At 36.7% G+C, this 17999-nt stretch overlaps 1 protein-coding gene across 1 annotated transcript in view; it reads right to left on the minus strand.

Annotated features, from left to right (window-relative positions):
• The window catches only part of chd1 (chromodomain helicase DNA binding protein 1), a 115501-nt gene that overhangs the window by 29525 nt on the left and 67977 nt on the right, over positions 1-17999 (minus strand). Inside the window, exons 14-21 of the mRNA XM_073067738.1 lie at positions 16888-17078; positions 16146-16334; positions 14558-14720; positions 12803-12955; positions 9144-9215; positions 6868-7017; positions 5035-5183; positions 1667-1763 (exon numbers count right to left, since the gene is read on the minus strand). Of these exons, the coding sequence (XP_072923839.1) occupies positions 1667-1763; positions 5035-5183; positions 6868-7017; positions 9144-9215; positions 12803-12955; positions 14558-14720; positions 16146-16334; positions 16888-17078 (1164 nt within the window). The remainder of the gene's footprint in view (positions 1-1666; positions 1764-5034; positions 5184-6867; positions 7018-9143; positions 9216-12802; positions 12956-14557; positions 14721-16145; positions 16335-16887; positions 17079-17999) is intronic.

Genomic DNA, 17999 nt, shown 5'->3' on the forward strand with positions numbered 1-17999 from the left:
GTAGTTTATCCAATCACAAGCAAGAGAAAATCTGCAGGTACTGGAAGCTTCCTCCACCATCAACGCTGCCCTCAACCATACCTCTTCCATTTTGAGCACGTCTGCCCTCACTCCATCCTCCTGCCACCCCACTAGGGAAAGGGTTTCTCTTGTCCTCACCAAACACCCCACCAGCCTCTGCATCCAGCATATGATTCTCCAAAACTTCCACCACCTCCAACAGGATCCCACCACCACACACACTTTTCTCTTCTGCCCATTTTCTGCTTTCCGCAGGGATTGCTCCCTGCATGACTCCCTTGTCCATTTGTTCCCCCCGCCCCCCACTGATCTCTCTCCTGTTATTTATCCTTGCAAGTGGAATAAGTGATACACCTGCCCCTGCACCTCCTCCCTCACTACCATTCAGGGCTCCAAACAGTCCTTCCAGGTGAGGTGACACTTCACCTGAGAGTCTGTTGGAGCCATCTACTGTATCTGGAGCTCCCGGTGTGGCCCCCCACATATCGGTGAGACCCAACATAGATTAGGAGACCGCTTCGCCGAGCACCTACGCTCTGCTAGCCAGAAAAAGCAGGATCTCCTAGTAGCCACCCACTGTAATTCCATTTCCCATTTCCATTCCAACATGTCAATCCATGGCCTCTATTGTCATGATGAAGCCAAACTCAGGTCGGAGGCACAACACCTTATATTCCATCTGGGTAGCCTACAACCTGATGGCATGAACTTCTATAACTTCCAGTAATAGCCACTCCCTCCCCCTACACCATTCCCCATCCCCTTGCCTGCCAATCACTTCCCTCTGGTGTTCCACCCATTTTCCTTCCCTCCATGGTCTTTCGTCCTCTATCAGATTCCCTATTCTCCAGCCCTGTATCTCTTTCACCAATCAACTTCCCAGTTCTTTACTTCACCCCTCCCCCTCCCGGTTTCACCTATCACCTAGCGTTTCTCCCTCCCCTTCCAACTCTGACTCCTCATCTTTTTTTCTCCAGTCCTGTTGAAATGTCAAGTGTACTCTTTTCTGTAGATGCTGCCTGGCCTCTAGCATTTTGTGCCTGTGGCTTGGTAGTCTATCCAACTAGCTGTGCTGACCCATGAAGGAAAAACTCGCCAAAGGCAGATGGTAAGGAAACATTCTCTGATGACATTGAAGATGACTAAAATTGCTCTAGATTCCACAGTGACCCAGTAATAATTGGATACCAGGACAGAACTGATTAAAAACCCCACCCTGAAGTCATTATTGTCAAGGAACAAGTCATCAACTCAGTAGAACCAAGTTTATGACTACAATTAAAAAAAAATCAGTCTGAAATAGAATACTGGATGAGAGGTCTGACAGAGCTCAAAAGCAATCAAGTTTTCTAACCAGAGTTACTGCTAATCATAAGAACTTCTGTAATATGCTTAAAATAGTACACAACCAATTACACATTTACATCATCCTTCTCAGCACTGATGACACCATCCTCCTGGGAAAAAGTTCTGAAAGAACTGACTGACCATTACTAAAGCCTCTAAAATGAGCTACTGGTGATCTGGCTGTGGATCAAATGCCGTCATGGATCTATGACAACCGTGTAAAAGAACCTGTTGTGGCTGCAAAGACCATTGAATTGTCCACATATAGCTTAGAAAGGCACCATGACTATTTATCTACCTGTGGTTCTTGCTCCTCTCCTTCTGGTTCTTTGAAAAGCTCCTCAGCTCCAAACTTCAAGATAGCTGCCAGTTCTTCTTTATTAAATGGAGTTGAACTGGAATTATCAAAAATGATTTGAGAAAATCAGAGTTACTAATCACATTCAATGTGTGAACACATTGTATTTATCTGAAAATAAAACAATTCAGAACACAATCTTCAGCATCTTTGGAACTAAAGTTCCACAGATACGAAAAAATGACTGCCACAAGAATTTAACTACATCTACAAAGATGATATCTGCTCACAAGAAAATTGAATTTCACAAACCTACACTTCCATTTCCATTAAATAGTACTGTTAACAAACAATAATACTTTGAGAGAAAAAAAACACGAAGTACTCGTTTTATTCGTACTTTTGAATTTTTAAACTTTTTAAAATAATTGAAATTATTATTAAACAGCTTGGTGAATTTACAATATTTGACATTAGGACTACAGCCTTCCTAATGATTTGAGTGCACATTTCCAAATTTGAAAATGACAGGAAAACTTAGTGGTGCCATAAAAAACATCAAAGCAATGTGCTGGTGGAAAGGGCTTGAAGGTCACAGATGATATAATATTGCAAAAAAAATTAGTGATATATCAAAAATCCCCTTTTAAATACAGCATATTGTTAGGGTCTGGGTGTTTTGCTGCCTAGATTAGCAATGGCATCAGAAGCAATTCTAGTGGTGAAAAGGGAAATGAAAGAATTTAGAGTACAATGTGCAGAGGGGCTAGAATTGCTAGATTGCTTATGCATTTTACCTGTCTGGACTTGAGACACAAAATGCCTCTTACCATGCTGACACCATACTTTATATTCCTCCAGCAATATAATTTAAGTTCTGACTACTCACTTGATTATCAACATGTCTATACAAATCCCTTGGAATCCATTCTTTATGATCAATCTGTGATTTGGGGTCACATCAGAAATTAAATGGGCACACTTGGTTTTCACAGAACTGAATGGTAGTGGAGATGGTGATGGTATAAGCTAATCTCATGAAGAGTTACTTGGTAAATTCACATCTCTTGGTACACAACTCTCTTTTGTTCTGGTGAGTAAATACAAATTTACTCATAGATTTTACTACCCAAAAACTATCCAGCTTGACAACCATTTAATGAAGCCCTGTAAATAAACTGTGAGAGACCTTAGGGAAGCCTGTTAATTTGAAGTTTGTTCTTCCATGGAATATAACAAGGTAATATTCAAACCAAGTTATTTTTGCTGGACAGCTTACAAAACTAATCAGATGACATCCACATGGTTTACCACCTTAAAGCACAAGGAAGACAACACAGTTTTCAATCCTGAGCACTGTGTTTTGTGCAATTAGGATATCCAAAGTAGTTTACTACAATGGAAAGAAATATTAAACACCCCAGACAACTTTCTTATATTTATTTTTAATTACTCCTGGAGAATAAACTTCCAAATATCCCAAGTACACAGTAAACACCCAAAAGAGTGCCTAGATCAACATGGCTGAATATCCTGCTGTGCACTTTTCTCTCCCAACATGGCACATATGTATTGTTTTAGATCAGCTAATTAAGGAAAGCAGACTCAATAGTCTGCAGGTGTTTCTGTCAGGCATGGAAGGTTTGGATTTTCAGTTGGTTTTGGTCTTCCATCTACTTCCAAAGACTGTTGACTAAGTGCTTTAAGCATCAATAGTGCTCAATAGTAAATATTGGAAACACTCAGCAGATCAGGCAACATTTATAGAGAGAGTTAATGCTTTAAGTCGTTTATCCTAGCAGAGACGAAATAGAAAACCAGAAGAAGCAAATTAACTTGCACTTTTTCCAATTTATTGCACAGGTATTACTCAACTTATAAATGATTCATTTACCAATTTTCACTATGACACCATTGACTATTTGGGGTACATTATTTTTGATTTCCAGAGCTATTTTTCACTATAATTCTGCCATATGATTTCATTGTACCAATAACTCGCATAATGCTCTTGCTCCAGCCATTTTGATTAAAAAATTTTGCTGAACAAAATGCTTTCCAGAAACGTGTGCCTCTTAAAATTCGATGAATGGCTGCACTGCAGTCACTGCTCACAATGTGGTTTCCCACTGGGGAAATCAAATGCAGGTTGCTGATCACTTTGTCTAACACACATCAGCGCCCATGGTCCTGGTCTTAGAAGTTGCATAGTTCTATAGTACTTTTACATATTGCACTGCATTGCTGCCGCAAAAAAAAAACATGACATGTGAGTGATGATAAATCTGATTTTTATATGGGTCTCTTAGTCCACAATAGAGTGGAAAAAGGGCAAGGAAAGGGAAATCATGATTGAAAAAAAAATGGTAAGGAAGGGGGAGGGAGCAGGAAGCACCAGAGAGACATTCTGTAATGATCAATAAACTAATTGTATGGAATCAAATGATTTAGTCAGGTGTCCCAGGGTTGAATGTGTCTGTACCCATGCCATCCCCACCCCTGGCACTCCTTCTCAGCTACCAGTCCCACATTGTTCCAACCTCACCATTCCCAACATCCTTTGCTCCTGCCAGATTCACAAACTCGCTCTGTCCACATTGACAAATACAATACTGTGCGAAAGTCTTAAGCACCCTAGCCATCTCTCCACATATACATGTGTAAGACTTTGCACAGTACTGTATTTCCTTTCAATTGTATTGCTATTGATCTTCTACACCATTCTCTTACACCATATAAGCTTGAATAACTAAAAAAAATCCTTCATGCCACCCTCCCTCCAACCCAATTAGGCATATTATCTTTTTTTAAAATTTGGGAAGGTGAATGAATTTAACTGGTTCAGATAAACAGCACTTCCAACTATGTGTTTTACAGTTCAGCCAATTTCCCCCACCTAGTGGTTTCATATATTTATATGTCATTTACATCAACCTTCTGTTATGCATTGGTCTTATTACCCCATGGTAACGTTTACATTTTTGTTATCTTCCTGGCTACTCACCTGGCAAACTAATCACCTGTCTTGCACCCTAGAATGGGACTGCACCTGATGAATATTTCCAGCATCTGCAGCATTTTGGTTTTGGACACTGAATTAGCTTCTAAAAAATATTTGTAATTAAAAATTGGGAAATCTGGTTCCGGAGTGGTATTCCACTCTGCAACTCACCCAAACAAACTGAAAAGAATAGACAAGGATTGGGAAGCAGATGTCAGATTCTGCCCAATTGGGAAACCTCACCCTTTGTCTGTGCTTTGTCAGAAGCTGAGGCATACTGATGGAACACCAAAAGAGCAATGTGTACAACAATTTTTTAGTTTTGCATATGAAAAATTACACATATAACGAAGATACTGCTACATACTTTGTAGGATTGGAGCCAGTGTGCAGCACAGTTTTCCCCGTTGTATCCATTCTCTGTATAACAAGGTGATCCAGCACCATCTTCTTCTTTGCTCTTTCAATTATCTCTTCCTCTACTGTTCCCTTTGTAACTAGCCGATAAATATTAACCTGAAAGATAAACCTCAACCATCATCTCTTTGCAAATGCATTTTGAATCCATTTTGAGCATATAAGGTCATAAAGGGCAATTAAAATGGCAAAAGGAGAACTATGAAATTACAAATATCCAGGAGCAAACAATCTGAAATATTTTTTGACATAAAGGAAGAAAGAATGGGAATGATGACACTGAAGATTGGACTGGATAATACCAGACAATGATAAAGAAATGACAAAGAAAATTAAATCATGTCTTTGCTTCTGTATTCATTGGTGGGGTAGTAATAGTGTACAGGATATTGATGAGGGCATGAATAAGAAGTTCAATTAAGAACAAAAAGGAATATATTAAATAAATGAAACAGGATCGAAGTAGATAAAATGCATGGCCTAGATGGATTTTATTCTTACATTTTAAAATAATTTATGAGAGGTAGAAAGGCAAACACATTTTAATAATTCATCAGAAGGTGGTGTAGTGCAAGAGTAGTGGTAGAAAGCTAAAAAGCACTGTATTTGAGGATTGGCCAGACATATCTAGGAAGTGTGGGCCAGGCTGCTTAATAATAGCAATAAGAAAAAACAATGGAATCCCTATTAAAAGAGAGAATAAAACATCGAGAAAAAAAACTGTAAACTTAGACCAATCTTGCTGTGTTTATTTTCAAGAGAAAGTAGGCAAGAAGAAAATTATCCATGTACATCTTGGAAGGCCCTCGAACTTCAAAGAATGCAGAATGCGGGATTAGAGGGTAGAAAGGATTGTTATCATTAAGTCAGGAAAGCAAAACAACAATAGGAGTAGAGAATAATTCCCCCTAAGAAACAGTACTGGGATTGCTGCTTTTCACAATTTGTTTTTAGTGCTTTCGATTCTGGAAACAAAATCGCAATTTCTGAATTTTTTTTTGAGGGGGAGGAAGATGTCAGAGGGAGGATAGTCAATACTCAAAAGGACTGCAAATAGTAAAAGGTAGACATCAATAAAATTAAAGAATGGGACTGCAATTGGCTAGCAAAATCAGTAAAGTTTCAGATTACAAAGGTTATTTAAAAAAAGGCAGAACAAAGCCTAGTGGTTATTTCTACAAGGACAGAATTGAAAATTTAGAATGGAAAGCACATAGTGGCCTGCAGTGGGTGAAGAGGGTAACTTTGAGAAGAAAATTACCAGAAATGAGATGGTATTTCAAGGAAGAATAAATACTCTGCGTCTTTTCTCTTTTGAAAGTTGTGACCTAACAGAGGACTTTAAACTTATTGGAAGTTTAAACTAAGAAAGTTGTCACTAAGAAATCCCATTGGGAGTATTGAAAGAACTACTTTATCCAACGCCCCGTCAGGATGTGCAACTTGTTAACACAAAGAGCAGATGAGCACTAAAGGCTGAAATAAATGACACGTCAAAGATTTGAAGGTGGCTCAACTTCAACATATACGACTGCACAGAGATTGGGCCAAACAAATATTTCCATATATTATCTGACTGACACAGACTTAAATCATCACAGATGTGACAGCTGCAAAAAATAGGTTATCAAAATTACTAAAATTTCAAACTGATTTGTTTGAATTTAGAGTACATGAGAGAGTAGTTCATAAAGTGTATCAATACAGTAGTGACCCCACAACAAATGTTGACCATGTACATTCTCAAAGTATAATATTACATTGGTAGCTAGAAAATAGTTACCTGCTTTTTCTGACCAATTCTATGAGCTCTTGCTTGTGCCTGTAAATCATTCTGCGGATTCCAGTCCGAATCAAAAATAACTACAGTGTCAGCGGATGCCAAGTTTATACCTAATCCTCCTGCTCTGGTCGATAGCAGAAAGCAGAAGTCCTGTATTTATAAAGAGCAGATCTCACAATACTGCAATACCTCATTCTTACTAATCCCAGGGGAATGTTAAATACATTGCTATATTCCTTCATTTATATAGTTATTGCTAGATCAGTATTCTAATCCATTATCCCTTGCTATTGTTGTACAATGAACAAGTCAACAAATCTTCTTTGGGGTGCAAAAACTTTGAATGCAGACTTCTATAATGCCAAAACTATAACAAACAAAATGTGAAGATGACTTTAATAACTCTTAAGAATATATTTAAATAATTTTTATGAAGAACCTCAGAAACGTTGCAGTTGAAAATGATCCTTAGTCCATCAATAACAAGCAGCAAATGTATGTTTCTGTTTTATTCTGTTAATGTTTTCACATATAACATCTATGGCAAGGCTGGGATAAGAGCTGCTGGGTATCTGGGTATTGTGGTGGATTTAATATTCTATATTTTTTGTTAGTACAATCAAGAAGTCATATAATGAGTAGCCAATTAATGTGGATTCTAGTTAATTTGGACACATCAGGATCAGTACATTTTATCCCAATTGGGTGGCTCCCCAATTAGCCAAAATTTCATGGAAATAGTTAAAAGGCATTAAAAAATTACAAATTACCTACCAATTTATGTATTTAAATGAAACACAGAAGTTAGAACACTACCAGTATCTTTACAGTACTATAAAACTGCCATATTCTTATGATTGCCTATAAACAAACAAAATCAGCATAGACACCTTGCATGGATAATGCGTGGACTGCCTTCATACAATGCTTTAAATGACTGCATCCTCCAAATCTTCATTTTCACTCCTAGCCATTTCTGGCATCTCTAAGGCTGAATGCTTGAAACCATAGTGAGTAAAATGGTTTTGAATTGTCTTACTGCTTATTTCATGCCAAATATCAGTGATAAAAATCACTGCTTTTTGAACACAAACACCAGCAATTTAAAAACTGATTGCTCTAAGCACGGTGTAGTATCTAACAGCCTCGCAGGTGCAGATGACTGACACTGGTTTGAAGCTGTTCAGCAATGGTTTCCTGCCCCAATTAAGTGGCACAGTGTCCCAAATAACTGGAGTGAATCCAGCTATTTTCTCAATTTAGTTTTTGTTCTTTAATAGTTATCCCAAATAAACAACTACCCCAATTATCGACGGTCCAATTAACTGGAATCCAATGTATTTATTTTTCCACAATATTTTCATTTTAATCAAATGTCTCTAATTTAGACCTCAACTATTCCTCTGAAAATTTTATGAAGTAGTAAAAGGAGATTTACTGATGAAAGATCTTTTCAAGATTAGTATAGCAGAGGTAAAGAATTAATCTCAAAACAATAGTTGAAACTATGGCAGGATTCTATTAATAAAGGAAAAACTGTTTAATGACAAATGGGCTGTAAATATAATGACAGTCTCAACATTTTAAGAACAACTTTTCTTTTGTTTGCTCTTTTCTTCTAGCTCTCTTTTTGCACTACTTAATTTTTTTCAATATACAGTATTTTCTTATTGGAATTTAGTTTTTTATTGCACTGTACAGCACACGGCATATGTCAGTGATATTAAATCAGATTCTGAAAATTTTCAAAAGGGGATTAATTAAATAGTACTAGAGGGAGAATATTACCTGACTATGGAACAAGCATAGTAAACGGATAAACATGATTGGCCACTTTCAATTACTGCATCATTTTAAGGTTCAGACATTTTTAAACAGATTTTGGCTTTTGACACTACTGCACATGAAATCTAAATACCTGCACATTGAAGTGCCCACTCTATAAATGAAATGAATCAATCATGCTACAATGCATGAAATCCAAATGAAATCAGACGTTCCAAATTTATCAGTTTCATTACGTTCTACCACATAAGTTGTCCAAGATGATCCATCATTTTGCTCTTCAATCAAAGATGGTGCCAATCTGTACATGGCTGGCAGAAAATATTATGCCAAACACATAACTATGTCACTCAAACAATCCGACCACAAAATGATGAAGCATAATGGGCAGGAACACATTCTGGTGTTCATGGACTAAATTTCTTTAATCAGTAGCCAAAGCATTCTACCTTGTGCACACTAAGATGTTTATTAAAAATTTGGAGTCTTACGTCTGATGTTTCTGCGTTGAAATGGTCCAGGGCCTGCTTCCTCAGTTCTCCCTTAATAGATCCATCTAGTCGCTGTAACAGAAGAAACAAAAAGAGTGGATTTTTCTTTCTAGTAATGGATTTAAGGCTATAAACTGGGAAGGATGAAGCTAAGAGAATGTGAAGGCAAAGTCATCTGGGTTAACCAATGAGTCTCAAGATGTGACAATGTCACTTCAAACATGTTAAAACAGGATAATTTTTTAAAATGTAATACCCTCAAAGTATTTTATCAATTAAAATAAAAATTAATTTTAATGTTGGCTGTCTGTACAAACTTAAAAATATGTTTTAAAGTGAATCATTTCATGTCCTTCATACAAAATAAACACAGTGAACTAGCCAGTTTATATTAAATATGCCAATGATTGCTTACAAAATATCCATCGATTTTTAAACTCTTGTGTAACATTCACAGAAAGGAAGTGTTAAAATTCTGCAGCACTAGGCCTTTGCTTTGTGGGGGAAGATCTACATTTTCACAAAGTAATAGGCTTGAGCAGAAACTATTGAAGTCCATTCAACTAGCTATTTTGATTATAAAAGTTGCTATATTAAGATGAGTAGATAATATTTATTATGCTGAACAATCCACAAAAAAGTAGCTTGCACATTTGCTGTCCCAGCACTTAAATATTCACTCCCTCCACAACAATGCAAAGCAGCTGCCAAGTACACTAATTACATTATGCACTGCAACCGTTTGCCAATAAGACATAGAAGCAGAATTAGGCCATCTGGCCCATCAAGTCTGCTACGCCATTCAATCATGACTGATCCTTCTTTTCCTCCTTAACCCCAGTTCCCAGCCTTCTTCCTGTAACCTTTGCTGCCATGTCCATTCATCAAGAACCTAACAATCTCCGCCTTAAAAACACCCAAAGACCTGGCCTCCACAGCTGCATGCAGCAACAAATTCCATAAATTGGAATTTGGCTAAAGAAATTTCTCCACACCTCTGTTTTAAAAGGGCTCCCCTCCATCCTGAGGCTGTGCCCTCTTGTCTTAGACTCTCCCACCATGGGACACATCCTTTCCACACCTACTCTGTCTAGGCCTTTCAATATTTTAAATGTTTCAATGAGATCCCCCTCTTCCTTCTGAATTCCAGTGAGTACAGACCCAGAACCATCAAACGTTCCTTGTATAATAACCCTTTCATTGCTGGAATCATCCTTGTGAACCACCTCTAGACCCTCTCCAATGGCAGCACATCTTTTCTAAGATGAGGAGCTCAAAATTGTTCACAATCATCAAGGTGAGGATTCAGCAGGCCTTATAAAGCCGCAGCATCACATCCTTGCTTTTATATTTTAGACCTCTTGAAATAAATGCTAACATGGCATTTGTCTTCCTCACCACCGACTCAACATGCGAATTAGCCTTTAGGGTGTTCTGCATGAGGACTCCCAAGTCCCTTTGCATCTCAGATTTTTGGATTTTCTCCCCGTTTGGAAAATAGTCCGCACATTTATTTCCACTACCAAAGTACATGACCATGCATTTTCCAATATTGTATTTCATTTGTCACTTTCTTGCCCATTCTCCTAATCTAAGTCCTGCATCCTAGCTGTTTCTTCAACACTAACTACCCCTCCACCAATCTTCATATCATCTGCAAACTTGGCAACAAAGTCATCGATTCCATCATCTAAATCAAATATACAAGATTTCTTTTTCACCACCTCCCAAACAATGATAATCTGGAAGTAAGGGCAGTAGATGCAAGGGAACACCAGCATTACAAATTTCCCTCCAACAACAATGACTATGACATGCATTTCCTTTTTTTCATTGGCACCAAGTCTCAACTCTGGAATTTTTTTTAATGGCAGTCAGATTATCCACACCACACACAGACTCATGAGATTCAAAAGGGAGCTCTTTGCCACCGTATCAAGTGCAGCTTGAGGTGTGTAACAAGTAGTTATTTAGACTGTGACATCCACAGATTGTGAATGAATGAAGGAAAGTATTAAGTCCCTGCAGTGATAATTAAGGAAAACAAAAAGAATGAAGGAAGCTAGAGGAAAAAAAAAATGTTTTGATAACTCTATCTTTCCAGGAATAATTTATTGCAGAGTTAATGATACTTTCATAATGTTACAGCATTATTTAGTGAAGAGAAACTAATTCCAGTGACAGAAATGAGAAATGCACAATAAAATGAATGATCATTAACCATCATTTGTCCTGTTAATTCTCATGACACATGCAAAGCCACTAACAAATTCATGATATGGTAGCTTCAAAAATGCTCTAACTTATTTGGTTAGAAAAAAATTGTCAAATCAAAGTGTAAATGATAAGCAAATTACTGTAAATCAGGAAGTTAAATATTATCTTACAATCATAGGAAACCTTCCAAACTATTATGTATGGAACAGCACTTTGAAATAGGTAACTAATTTGCTTCAAGCTTTTGCTCTTTAGGATTATCCCTGTAACCCTTTATATCCTGGTGTGAAAATTAACAAATCTATTTTCATTATCTTTGACCATAGAAAAATATAGCAAAGGCAAGCTTTTGCCCTCATGTCAACTAGTCATCATGGCTAGCCATTAATCTAAATCCTAACTTACTGCAGAAAAATCTAATCTTTTGTTAAACATCATAAATCTGTGTCCTCTCACTTTGCCAGTGAAAATACATCTGCACTTGACACCATCTTAATGTTTAGAAAACTGTAATCAAAGAATTTTAATAACCACATTAACCTTAAGTTCTTCAGGCAAGCTAACTTAGCTCCAGCAGTCTTCACTAAACAACCAAAATCTCTCATCCCTACGATCCTTTCTTCAACATCCTTCCCAAAATGGTAGTCTCCAGAACTGAACACGTGATACTTAATCAGAGAATTTACACAGTTTAACTTAACTTCCAGAGATTTTCTTTTAAAAGCCAGGCTTAGTTCTGCTACCTACAAAGACTTAAATGCACATGTCCAAAATGTGTCTCCTCATCCACTTTTGTTGATAACGCCATTCCTCGTTTTTAAAACCAATAAATGTAACTTCATAATTCTTGGTAGATGGTGCAGCAATATTACCAGACTTTCTTCCTGAAGTTAACCCATTCTGCACTGCATGATTTAAATTCATTCAGAGATTTTTCTCCTTGTCTGCCCAATATCTAACATACAGTATGGTTAACTTAATGCAAGGCTACATCAGAAACCCTGTATAGTCAATCACAATGTCACAAACCAACTCTTGCAAAAGGAATAATGTGCAAAATCAGATTGACCTACTGAATAACTGTTAAATCTGTATAACTGCACTTTTCAAAGTCACCTTTCAATCGTGCTTACAATTAAGCATTTTTCATCTTTGTTTGGCTGCAGCTTCCACACAATAATTGTGCATAACAGAGGGCATATGGAACTCCATCTGATTTTTACTAGTGGATAGTGCCCAGTGGATGGAGGAAACTCAACCAAATAGGCTAGGGAGGGATTTAAATCCAATAAATAATCTAATTGCATTTGAACGGACAACTAAGTTCCTTAATTCCTGCTGAAGTATTGTTACAGCACACATCTCCTCATGGCTGAAGATAAAATGGAGTGCAAGACTACTTTTGCTGTAATGTTTCATAAATTCAGAATAAGAAAACTGACCTGGAAACAAAACTGTCGACATTTCAGATATTCAGCTAGAATGTCCAGCATTCGAACCATTTGAGAGAAGATAAGAACTCTGTGGCCTCGTTCTTTTAGTCGACAAAGCAACTTGTCCAACAGTATCAATTTCCCACTACTACGGATCAAGTGCTAAGAAAAGAAATCAGGAAAAACTGATGGACATAAGTGTATAACCCACTCTTGGGTAGAAGCATAATCAAATTACCTTCAGAGAAAGATGGTTAATTCAGAAGAAATATTATGCATTATAATTCCATTTGTTTCAAATTTAACTATTTACTGCAGACTTTTGCTTTTTGGTCCCTAGGAAGAATTAAAAATAAAACAATAATATTCAAGACCTTGGTGTGCAGCTTCAGACACAAAAGGGATCATAGTTTCTCTTAGGAGTTGCGTTGAGAAATCTGATTAGGTTTCTCAAAAGTGCATCCAGAAAGTCTTTTAAATTTGATTAGTTTTCCATTGATGAGCCTGTAGAAACTAAAAACACCCTATCTCTATATGTTCTTTCTTTCCAACCATGTATAGATATTTTTAAAGAATGTGGATAATGTCTATAGGTGTTATGATTGGGGGGGGGGGGGGGGATAAGGTGGAATGAGATGAGGATCTCTGTTTTACTTTGATGGAAAAATTAGTGAGGACCTCAAAATCACTCAAACTATTCTTTGTGAGTGCTAATTACTAGATTAGTAACACACACTTCTAATTAGGAAACCAGAGAATGCAGAATTCAAAATCCACAATGGCAAATTGATTAATTTAACGCAAATTGAATTAGTTGTTTAAAAATCTAGTATAATGTTTCATGAAGATGTAGGAATGTGATTTTTTTTAAAAAAGTTGTATATTATGAACCAGTGCCTCACTCTTGGTAGACCTCAGGGGTAACCGAGCAAATAATTTGGATGTAATGTGGTTAGCACGACGCTGTTACAGCTCGGGGCATCAAAATTCAATTCCAGCACCGTGTGTAAGGAGTCACTGTACATCCTCCCCGTGGAATGTGTGGGTTTTCCCCGGATGCTCCAGTTTCCTCCCACAATCCAAAGACAAGCCGGGTGGGTTAAATGGTCATTATAAATTGTCCCGTAATTAGGTTAAGGTTAAATTGTGGCTGTTGGGGGTTACTGGGGCAGGCACCGCTCAAACAGCTGGAATGGTCTACTCCACACTGCACTGCTTAAAAATAAATAAACCATTTAAAGCAGTTACCACTACACGGATTAATGAACAATAAGCAATTCCCATATGGAGAATATTTTAAAGAAAAAATGTTACTTTTTCCTCTATTAACCACTTAAATATTCAATATCAGTTTGAAGGGAAGTCAAGTAAATTCCTGATAAACATGCTCTAGGTATTGAGCATGCATTACATAAGAACATCCTGAAGTTTCAATGACTTAACTGAATATGGCTTTACCACAGATCTACAATTCCAGTCTTAAATAATGTGATCATCTCTAGAATTTACAGTACTGAAATTTGAAACAAACTTTTCCCATACATGAAATCTGGATTTTTGGCAGCAGGGTAATACAACCGTATTCAGGTAGTTTGCTTCAAAAGAAATAATGTGTCTAAACAAATGTTTGAAATGGCAAATCTTAAAATAGTAAATTAAAAATTCCATAATTGAAATTTCCTGGACACACAAACTGTGGTGCATATGCTGATGCCTGAGATTCTAACAAAATTATTACAAGCATAAACTCTTCTCAGATCATACCTGTAAGGCCTCCTGTCTGTTATACAAATCACTGTCTTCTGGGAATTTAATGAGGTAGCAATGGTTACAACATTTTTTAAGTTCCATCATGATATTCAGGAACCCAGATGTACTGCCTTTACACCCTTTGCTCAAGGCTTTATAATTCCTGGTTAAAATCCACCTTAAGTCAAACAAAAATACTGATAATTGATTCAGGCATTGCAAAACAATAGTAAGTACATCACATTAACATGACTTTCAAGCACAAAAATGAAGGAGGAAATCAACAGGTCAAGCAGCATCTGTAATGATAGTTCCAGTAGTTAGTATTTTTGTTCCAGATTCTAACACATGCAGTCTTGTGCTTATATTTTAACATTTCAAAACTGACTGGTACACATCAAAGCAGTGTTTAAATATTCAAAATTTGTTATTTAAGTTAATGGCTTAATGCACTAGCAATAACAAGCCACTATTTAACTTTAACAAATATTGTTAAACCACTTCATCAGGAATCCATGAGGCCTGGTACTTTGACTGTTTATTCCTCTCTGTAGATGCTGCCTGCCTGCCAAGCAGAGTTCCTCCAACATTTTGTGTGTTGCTCTGGATTTCCAGCATTTCCAGAATCTGTTCTTTTTATATTCAAAATTTTGCAAAACAGTGCCCACATTTTGTAAGAGACACCACACCCAAGAAATTTTACAAGACCAAATATATTAATTCAGCTTCTTTAACCCAGCGAAACCGCATAGACACTTAATGTAAAAATTAACACGATTTAACACCAGGCTGCAGTAATATCCTAAAATAAGAGTATAAAATTATGGACAAAGGATTTTAAGACATGTCTGAAAGAAAGCTAGGTAGAGTGGGCATTCAAGAATTGAGGGTTTTGGCAGCTGAAAACTTTGCTTTCAGTGGTGGAGTGAACAAAATAGTGGGGCTGGGAAGTCCGAACTGGGAATCACTGGCGTCAGATGATTGCAGGCTTGGTTGAAATTATAGAGATACACTTACAACACAACAATGGATTTAGATACAAGAATGAGAAATTGAAACTGGGGCACTGCTTAACTTTAGAATCAATGCAGATTAGGGAGTGCCGGTGACAAACAGGACTTGATGCGATTTAGGATATAGAAAGAGTAATGATGAATGTTAAGCTTACAAAGATAGAAAATGGCAGGCTATATGGATTATTCTGAAATGATCAAATCCTGAGGTAACAAAGACATGGTGTCTGTTTCAGAAAATGAGCTTCAATTCAAATGATATTAAGGAGCTGGAAATAAGCACTTTCATTGACTGTGGTTACGTGCGCCAAGTTACTTAAGGTTCAAAAGCGATATTAAATCTGCAAGTTGTCAGCAAGGTAAGATGGAGCCAGCAGCAAAGAACAAGGAGTAAAATTATGGTCTTCCTGATCTTGCTAACACACAGAATTCAGACAACTGCATTGAGGGGCAATACAGAGATTGTTAAAAGGAGCACACACCAAGAATGGATGCAGTTCATCTATTCTTTCTCTTTGCAAAGGTTGATAAAGCTGATGAGTGTTTATTGCACAGAGCTTGAAAAAAACCATTCATGAGCAAATACCTACTTGTAATATTGCTTTTGCACTGCGCTCATTTCCACTCGTAAGATCTGTTCAACTTTAGCAGGTAGAGATTTTTCAACGTCCTTTTTCACCCTCCGCAACAAGAACGGCTCCAGTTCTCGATGAAGGCTTGTATAACCAACTTCTCTTCCTTTCCCATGCTCCTCTTCAAACACTTCCCAGGAAGAAAACCTTTTACCCCCCCAAAAAATAAAGAATAACATTTTTATTAAGCCATTCCCAAATAACAATACACCAAGGTAATAGTTGGTAGCTAGTGTATGACATAATACTTTTTGTTTAGGATATTACTTTCTTGATGGAGCAAAAGTAATTCTCCACCAGCTGCTGAAGCCAGGTGCAAGCTTATCGCAAAATGCCTGCTTTTAAATTACCTTTGCACCTGAAAATTGAGAGGAAAAAGCCAACTTAAAAATTACTGAATATATTTCTCCATTAAAAAACTACAATTATTATTTTTCATGCCATCGGAATGTTTAAATCATTTTATTTTCAATGAGGTAAATATGAAAGGCAGTCATGTTGAAATGCAAGGAATATGTCAGCTAATTTGTCATCAGTAATACCTCATACATAGTACTGAAATGTTTAACTGGTTTGAGAAATTTAAACAACAATTGTTAAAATATTATTCCATGGAAATGAACCTTTCAAAGAATAATACCACACTTCCCCGACATTTGTGACCCTATATCTTAAGAGTTGAATTATTCATCCCACTTACTTTTCTGGCATGATGAAGTGAAGGAGAGACCAGAGTTCTTTAAGCGAGTTTTGGAGTGGAGTTCCTGTTATGAGCAGCCTATGATTTGATTTAAAATCCATCATGGTTTTATAAAGTAGAGAATCATCATTCTTCAAACGATGAGCTTCATCTACCCCGATGAAAGCCCAATTTACACTTCCAAGGAATGACTGAAACAAAACATCAAATGTTAACACTTCAAACTACCTTAATCTACATCATACAGTATTTCATGCCTGAATTTTTGTTAGAAAAAGAAAAAGTTTATGTTGAATAGGCTTTTATCAACTAACTTTCAACAATGCAAATGCAGAACTGAAGAATCCAGAGATTCATGCTTGGATATAATTACAGAGATTATAAATCCACCTGTATTTTCACCCAAAGACTTTTTTCAAAATCCAATGCAACTATCACCAGCTTATGAAACCAGAGTGATTACAGCTCAGCTTTATAACATTTTTACATTACATATAGAAGTTATAGGCCACTGATACTGCTAACATATCTAAGATATATAGCCAAATACAGCGGCCTCCACAACACTAAAAGTTGGTAACAAATTGCCATGATATCCTTTGTTATTTGTCCTCCCCAACTTTCAAACGTTTTGACCATGTACAACCTGTATGTATAAACAAACATTTGGGGGACCAGCTGCTTTCCCTAGGTAAATGAAACTGAATTAGAACTGAAAATTAGAGTGCTTGTCCACTAAAAATGCTATATGGTCACTGCAATTCAAATTCAAATTATATATTTTTAGGTGAAACATTAAAAAGTCTTACTTTATTGACTTTTACACCTCCCAGCCCAAAAATTAAGCCACTTGCTTTTTGATAATCATTTAAAGTTTCTATATATCCAAATCCATATACTGCTGTAAATTTTCTCTTTTGCAGTCAATTTACTTAAATCAATTATGAATGTTCATTGCATTTTTAGATCTAGTGCTCCCTTTTGCCATTTTCTTGAAAATTGATAAAATTACATGCACTATCTTGATTTTATTGACTAAGTAAACTAAAAATTTTAATCTTTCAAATTATTAGATTAAAAGCCCCATGAATGTGAAGGTTTTCTTCCTCCAT

This window comes from Hemitrygon akajei, chromosome 2, assembly GCF_048418815.1.
Source record: "Hemitrygon akajei chromosome 2, sHemAka1.3, whole genome shotgun sequence".
Lineage (NCBI taxonomy): Eukaryota > Metazoa > Chordata > Chondrichthyes > Myliobatiformes > Dasyatidae > Hemitrygon > Hemitrygon akajei.